General features: G+C 37.7%; 1 protein-coding gene across 1 annotated transcript in view; it reads left to right on the top strand.

The window, feature by feature from the left end:
* Positions 1-1,567, top strand: part of RORB (RAR related orphan receptor B) — a 140,091-nt gene extending 138,524 nt beyond the window's left edge. The window contains exon 10 of the mRNA XM_087742205.1: positions 333-1,567. Coding sequence (XP_087598331.1) covers positions 333-488 — 156 coding nt within the window. The 3' untranslated portion in view covers positions 489-1,567. The remainder of the gene's footprint in view (positions 1-332) is intronic.
* The last annotated feature ends 7,003 nt before the right edge of the window (positions 1,568-8,570 follow it).

Raw genomic sequence — 8,570 nt, forward strand, 5'->3', positions numbered from 1 at the left:
TACTCTTGTCCCTAGTTCCTCTTACTCCATTTTTTGTTCAATCCACTGATCTCTTTATTGGTACCCTAGCAAGGATGAGTCTGCCTTAAAAAAATACCTCTGGAGGCAGTTCCTTGTTAAATGTATTTTTGACACTTCGCTACAATTTCCAGGACAATTGTTTTTAGCCTCTTACAGTAAGAACAATGTCTGGTTCTTTGGATAGGTAGTTTTGATGGAGTTCAGATTATTGCATTCAGTTACCCAACATGATGTTAATGTAGTTCATTTTGGAAACTAATTTATACTAAATTTGCTTCCTCCCTCTTCCTTTTTATTTTAATGTCTCACAGTTAATAGCCAAGATACCAACCATTACTGCACTTTGCAACTTGCACGGAGAGAAACTACAGGTATTTAAGCAATCTCATCCAGATATAGTGAACACACTGTTTCCTCCATTATACAAGGAGCTTTTCAATCCAGACTCAACCACTGGCTGCAAGTGAAGGGGATAATAGAATTTTCACGTAGTCATGGAATGCGTCACTATTAAGACAAAAAGAAGTGTTTTCATGAAGAACTTATTAAAAATGTCACTACTGCAACACTAGGAATGTCCTGCACTTAATAGAATTATTTTTCACCGCTACAGTTTGAAGAATGTAAATATGCAACTCTAAGTGGGGATGTCTTTTTTCTCTTTTCTTTGTTACTTTTTTTTTTTTTTGAGCTGACAATGAATATAAAAATATAGGACACTGGGTGTTACCTTTTTTTTTTATTTTATTTTATTTTATTTTATTGGGGGATGTTTTGGGAGACAACTGTTCCTAGAATTTTATTGTAGATATACATGAGAATAGAGCAGTACTTTGCAGTATTACTCTTGCTGTTTATTGTTCAAATATAATTTAAGAAAATTCCACTTATTAGACTTGCCTATTTCTATGTTTTTAGATAGTTTAATGCATGTGGAAATTTGTAGCTGTCTTGGAAATTATGGTGCATGTATGGAATACAAATATATATATATATGCGCTATATACTTTTTCATATATATATATATATGTATATATAGGTATTATATGCATACATGCTGTAGCTTAAAAATCCCATGCCTACTTTTAAAGGATGCTCAGCCCAGCTGTCATGCATTTCTTACTCTCCAAGTAATGTATTAGATTTACTTTGGGCAATCAAGATTTGCTTTGCCAGTCAGAGTTAAATTATCAGCTGCCAATGTGTAATGACAGGATCACTTCTGAGATATGTGTAATGTAGTGCATGTGTGCAGTCTGTAAACAAAACATCAGGAATGTATCAATGGTGCAAAAGCCTTGTCTGGATGGTTTTAATGGTGAGAGGAAAAGGTTTTTTGGAATTTTCTCCCTGTTACAGGGATAGAACATATATAAAAGTGAACATTGTAGGACCTGATGTCAGTAAAGTATCTGAAACACGGAGTAAAATTGTAGACTATCCCACACATACATTTTTTTGATTCCACACATAATTTTATTTTATATATATATATATATATATATGCTGCTTTGAAAAGCAGTTGCAAGGCTTGGTTTGCTTTTTGCTGAACTCAATGGAAAGACATATAGTGAACTCAGTGAAAACCATAGGAAGCCTAAAACGTTGCTCTGAAGAGTAGCAGCAGAGGGAGGAAGGGAGGAAAGGAGGAGGAAAGTCAAAGTGAGCAATGTCCATGGTTATGAAGGCGAATATAACTATCACTGTTTCTGACATAGCCATCATCTAGATGGGACTGATGGTTTCCATTACATACATACATATATGAATGTTACATTCACATGCATATACGTATGTATATATCTGTATGTATATAACTGTATATATATACATATATAGGGTTGATTTTAGATGCACTTCAGGAGGGGAGCAAAGGATTGGGGCTTTCTTTTGTCTGTCTCTAAATTGACTTTATGTTCATTTGCTTGTAAAACCAAAGGCAAACACAGAGGGGAGTGGAAGACTGCCATGGACTTAATCTTGTGGATTAAGTAAGTTTAATTAGCAGTCATAATTAATGTATTTGGATTCTGCCAGAGATACAAAATGTAGACTTTTTAGCTATGGAATAGGGATTCAGTTTCTGTTACGGCTCTGTCCTTACCACCACTTTTACCCATTGTGAGCTTTTTCAGAGGAGTCTCCTCTGGGGATTGCAGTGGAGGGAGTACAGCAGAAGTAAGAGGAAGCAGGCAGTAGAGAAGAAGTGAAGGCAGGATCGCAAGCAGATACATTTATTTCAAATCACATAGAAGTCAGTGCATCTGAGGCAAGGCAAGGAGGAGCCTGCTGGCAGGGAGGCTGAAGAACCCACCATCTGCCAGGCTGCATGGCAGAGCAGTGTCACAGGGAGCCCACAGAGACATAGCTGGGCCCCAGGGTCGATGCAGAAACTTGGTTCGTTGCAGTGATAACTTAACGCCTCCAGCTTTTCCAGCAGACTCGCACAGGTCTGGTCTCAATCTTCTGTTCTCTTTTCTGCATGACCAAATAATTCACAGGCTATTCCAAGTACTTTGTCGAGTTTTCCCTTGCCTTCCATCAGCCGGTTTGCAAGTCTACATACATGTTTCATGACAGAATCCAGTCTAGACAACATCAATGTTTGTTTGCTCTGTTATAGCAATGCCAGATCAGATACAAGAGCAGTTACAAATTCTCAGCTAATAAATGTTTCTCTGTAGGTCCATTATAATTTCAAAAAGAGAAAAGAAAAAACCTGCACAGCAAAGTTAGTTATGCTGAGAATTTTGTTGCAAACATGACCTACTCTTCAAAATTACTTAGTCCTATAGAACAGCAATTTCTAAAATACCTTTTTTGCTCCAAATTCAGAGCACATTTTCTGATCTCTACTGATTACATCAAAATGTCTTTAATTAACATAATAAAGCATTGCTCTTGATGCTTCTTTATACCACTTAAACCCAAAAACTGGCATTCCTTTATAAGGTGATTTATCTGTTTGCAGCTCTTTTTACATGGCAAATCCATGAAAAGGACACCAAACTCCAACTCTTTCTAATATCAAAAAAATTAATTAACTTTATTTATGTAATGCTTGTGTGAATTTATTTGGAAAAAAAACCCTGAAGCCTAGAAGTGCTCAGTTTTAGCTGCAGGGGATTCATGTTTTCCTTGTCTTTTCCAACACAAGAACACACACACATATATTTGTTTGAAATCCTTTATAAACTTGTTTTCAATATACCAAAAGTAACATATTTAGCCAACTCACAGAAATATAGAATATGTGATAAATATTACTGTTCTTAGTGCTGATAAATAAAGAGGTTTGTTATGTTTGTAAATAGTCCTTCACAATTATGTGTTACATCTTGAAAATGTTTTGGTTTTTTTCAGATAAGCTAATCAGTCCTTGGGATTTTTTACTTATGTCTTAGGCAAGATAACCAAAAAACCCCAAATTTTTATCTTCAAATAAGGTTAATTATCAACAGCTTGCTCTACTTTTGTTACTACTTTTACAGAATGTGAGCAAATAACCTTGTTTATTTGGAAAATAAAAATTAATTCTCATACATTATTTATTTGTGGTAACTAAGGCTGAGAAATTTTATTTAATTTTCTGTGATTTGGGATTGGTCACATAGGTGAAGTAGTACCTCTTCTGCCTTTCATTGACTGAGATTAGAACGACAAATAACAATCACATGCTACAGGCTGGATTTTTGTTGTTGGTTTTGATACATAGTCATTTATACTCAAAATTTCAAATTCTTGATATTGGATTTCATATGTTCAAGTTATCCATAGACTTTAAATAATAAAATAGCATGAATTTGAGTAAATAACTGCATAATCCACTCACAAAATGCATTTCAGAAAATGTTAGTGCTGCACTTTATTTCTTCTTGGCTTTCATTAGTCCACAGTAGTATTTGAAGCCCTTCAATTAAATCTCTAAAACTAGGATTTGTCACATCTGCTCTCTGTAGTAATTGGTTGTGTTTGTTGACTTTTTTTAGTGACAAGCTTTTCAAATGGGACACATTTTTTAATGATTGATTAACCCCAGATCTTTGACAAAAGGATATTTAAAGTATGTATCGAATCTTATAATTCTAGCATTGCTTTCAGATAATTCAACCACATTGATCTAAATTATCCTTGACATCAAGGAAGCAGATGTAGGCTGTTCGTTACACTACCACAGAGACTTGATTTTGGTGTAAATGTCACTCTTGCCAGCTCTTTGTATACAGAATTAATTCCAAGAGTCATATTTCCTTCTAATGGAAAGATTGCTTTAGCAATTGCTAGAAAAAAAACCAGGGTAATAGAAGGCACTCAGTTGAGCCAACTTGTTTCCAAAAGCAATGTATATTTTTTATTGGTTTGTGATAGGCAGCATTTAGGAATTGATTCTGCAAGTTGTCACGCTCCCTTAGCTCTAACTAGAGCCACTGAAAATGGAGGCATCGCAGCACCACACAGAAGGGGTTCAACCCCTCATAAAGTCAGAGGCCCTTGGTGTTAAGAGGTCCCCTTTGAGCTTCACAGAGAACAAGTCAGATGTTATCCTCGTACTTGCTTTTTAATGTTTTTACTTCACAATTCCTGTTGTTCATTTCAGCTCCATTTCACAGGGATCAGTTTATTCCTCCTGTTGCGCCTTGGGCGCCAATGCTGTCTCAATGCCTGTGCCAGGTTATGGTGCTCCAGGTGGAGCAGCTACCAGACTTGTCCTTGAAGATGAGCTTTATTATGTGATTTTCTTTGTTCGTTTTCATGGTGGCAGCTTGCACAGGTGTACATTTCCCCTGGGGACAGTTTTCAGGGATTTCTGTTGTAACAACTTCTACACAAAGAGGGTGCAAAGCTGCTCCTGTGTGCTGGCCTCTCAGCCTCCCACCACTGGGCTGTGGGAGCTGCTCCAAGGCCGCAGCAGTCTCAGAAATCAGTGAGGCAGAACAGTTAGAGATGTGCAGCTGATGGATCCTTTTCCCTGCTGTCTTTTTCACCCCCTCTAAAGCTGTGCTACAAAGCATATTTGAAAGATGTTCAGGCTCCCCTCGTCCTCCTTCCTCCTGACTCCACATTGATTGTGCTGTTTCCAGAAGAGCCAAGGTCCAGCCTGGAAGCTGGTTCTTATTTTCAGGGTCATTGTCTGTTGGACATCCCAGGAACATAGCACTGGGCAATAAGATCAAACTGAAACATGAAAGAGTTTTTTGTCCAAATATGTTATGTCTAAGCACATATGAAATGGAAACCTGAGACAGAACAACTTGCTTTTTCTCTGGCAATAAAAAAATAGTGTATTGACACCTACCAACCTGTCCCAGCACTTTCTGCCTCCACTCTAGAAACTAACTCCTATCTCTGACATCCATTAGGAACAGTGTGTTGGAGACCCAGTCCTCTTCTTTCCTTTTTTAAGTTTCACGCTTTGTAAACGACAATCACTGCTTGATGCAGATGTTGCACTGTATGCCACTCAGGGATGTTTCATTACTAAAAATAGCTATATAAATATAACTGATAATATGGAAGAGAATGTTAGAGGCTTTGAAGGGCACGGGTTGAGCTGCCCAAATGAACGCGACCCAGACAAGGCTTTCAAGCCAGTGATTAGAAGTAACATTGGTATAAACTGAATTCACTGTCAGCATTTCCTCAGCTTGATGCAGGACTCACTTCACCCATTGTTTCACAGTCAGTGGAGCCCTACTGACCAATCAGTTTGTGATGTTAAAGTCGTTTTGGAAACAAAACGCAAGCGAGCTTTGTATGAGTTACTGAATTTAGACAACTGACAAAAGTGGGATTTAAAGGTACTGAGTTTAGGTACCAGTAATGTGAGCTCCTATTCAGAATTGTTGCAGGCATGTAAGAAGAAAGGTTAAGACGTGGAATAAATGATTGTACATCAGCAATGACAGCAACAGTTATGCCAAGCTACCACATGGAGAAATGACTATAAAGAGCAAGTAGTATGAAGTGGCTAACAGCTACCCTTTCCTCTCAGGGATGCACAAAATCATAGCTACCCCCAGGCCCTCTGTAGCAATGCTCCTCCATGGTGTGACCAGTCCTTCTCTCACCTCAAGTAAACATGACCCCATTTTACACTGCACTAGTGAAAAATACTCTCATTTCCTAGAATTTTGAAATGTGCTTCTGCTTATCCCTAGCTTTACACCACATGTTTTCTATAGACCTATCATTACAAGAACACACACAGAAAGACAAATTGCAGTGAATTATATTGCCAGTCATTGAGTTAATTCCAGGTCTCCAACCAAGGGGTTTTCCTCAGCTCTGAGTATGATCTTTGCTCCTGTTCTCACAGTGACTATGTATGGGTTTTGACTCCCTCCATCTTCTGAATTCCCTACACCTAGAAGATGACAACTTCAGGAGGTGGAAAGGAGAGGTCAACATTCCTATGCATCAAGGTTTTCATAATCATATTCTTCGCCAGCTGTCCCATTGCAATTTGAATTTTATTCTTTCAGGTTGCTGGGATCCATGTCCAAGCAACTGAAATTCTTGCTAGCATGATAACTGGCCATTAAAAAGAACGGTCTTCTGGCCAGAAGAGCTTGCTTCTCTTTCCTTTTCCTTTTACTCCTAGCTCCGAATGAATGAGGCCTCGAGTGGTAAATGATTCATCTTTGCTCTTTCTCAAAGCTGATCCTTACCTACAGCCTGCAAGGGAGGCTCCACTCAGGAGGCAGGAAGCAGGCTCCTTCCTCCTCTTCCTCCTAGCCTCCATGTCCTCACTTAGCTGTATTGTCCCTGCATGTATTGTCCATGCAAGTAAAACTGGGTGACAATGAGCCCAACACCTCAGTAATTTACCATCCCAAAAGTGGTTTGCAGCAGATCGCTTAACTATAAAAGCCACTTGTGTATGCAGTCTGCAGACAAAAGCTATTGTGAAAAGAAGAGACCTAAAATTTCTACAGTGGTAGCTCACAGATCAGTAACTCTCCTAAAAAGGTAGCCTGAATGTCCAGTGGCATGATGGATGTGTCAGTGTCCTCCAAACGATCCTTGCATTTCATTTGTGCTGAGACAATAAGGCAATGCACAAAATGCTCTGGGAAAGGAGAGATATTTCCCGGGTGTTACTGCAGGCAGCGAGGATAATACTGCTCACAGTGAGTTCAGTACCATGATGTGCTACATTTATATAATTTCATCATCCTCACAATTCAAGCACAGCACATAAGGAGAGTGAAAGAAAACATCATTGGATATAGCAGCAATAAATAAATTATAACTGTTTCTTTGTAACTGTACTTGCAGAAATTGTTTGCTTTGCACGTGGTCTTCTGTACAATAACATAAAGAAAAAACTTCATCTAATGTAGATATCACAGTGTTTTTGCATATTTCTTGGATTCATTGGATGGAGCTGCTAATTTGTAATCGAAGATACTGCTGTTAAGAAAAATGTATGTGCTTCAAAAAAAGGCTGAGGCCCTTATTTATGGCTATACATTGACAGCAGTAAAGTGTGTTCAACATAAAACTCTGTCTGGACAGAATTTAAAAAATGTCTCCTAGTTTTTAATATTATGATCACGTTGGTCCCTTATTTGGGCAACAAGAACGCAACTGCATTGAAAAACAAGCAGGGCCAGATGGTCAACCACAAAGAACAGGAAAGAACAGGCTTTGCCTTGAAGACTGTTCCAGATAAAACCAGCTTATTTAAAAAAATAAAAAAATAATAAAAAAAAAGCACTTATACTTGTCTTGATTAGACACACAGCTTAATAAGTCAAAGTAACTACATTAGGCTGTTGACTTTGGGGATTCAGATTCAGATGCACTACATTTGTGTTTTTTTAATGTGTCACTTCAGTGTCAGAATCAGGCAAAAAAGGTGTTTTGTTGTTAGTAAGAAATGCTAATAATCATTTAACCATATGGAGTGTGGACCACACATTCTTGTGCAGTAGATGGGGATTTATTCGTGCACTTATTCTTAAAAAGCCACTGAGTAGCATAGCAAGTGAACCAGCCGTGATAGTCTTTGCTTCTTGCGTGACTGCAATGTGACCTCTGGTAGGCTACAGGGAGCGGCTCTGTGATTGTACTTGTGGCCACAAATAAAGCACAACCGAATTCTAAGCTGTTATCAACACCCAGCTAAGTCAAATGCATGGGGTATTTTGAGATTTATGCTAATTGCTGTGAGATAATTCCCATGTTAAACAACTAATTACTCTGGTTGTAATGAATGGATGGTATAAATAAAATAAGAATCAGAATAGCAACAAAATCCCTTATTTTACAGCTGCACTCTCTGCCTCATCTGATTAACACTAAAGAAAGTTACTTAAAAACTAAACAAACAAAACAAGAAGAAAGAAACCTGAGTATGTATTGTAGAAATGTAGAAGACAAATAAAATATTTTTTCAAATGTAATTACTTTTAATATATGCTTGTGGAAGGTCTGATACTATGTATGCTGTCTCTCTAATTTTTGCTGTAAATAACTTGGGACAGTGAATACACTGATTTTTTCTATGTCTCTGTTTAAGCATAAGACTTTGTAATGATTTTTTT

The sequence above is a fragment of the Nipponia nippon genome, unplaced genomic scaffold (genome assembly GCF_047370975.1).
Source record: "Nipponia nippon isolate SJK-2023a ecotype South Korea unplaced genomic scaffold, ASM4737097v1 scaffold_8, whole genome shotgun sequence".
Classification (NCBI taxonomy): domain Eukaryota; kingdom Metazoa; phylum Chordata; class Aves; order Pelecaniformes; family Threskiornithidae; genus Nipponia; species Nipponia nippon.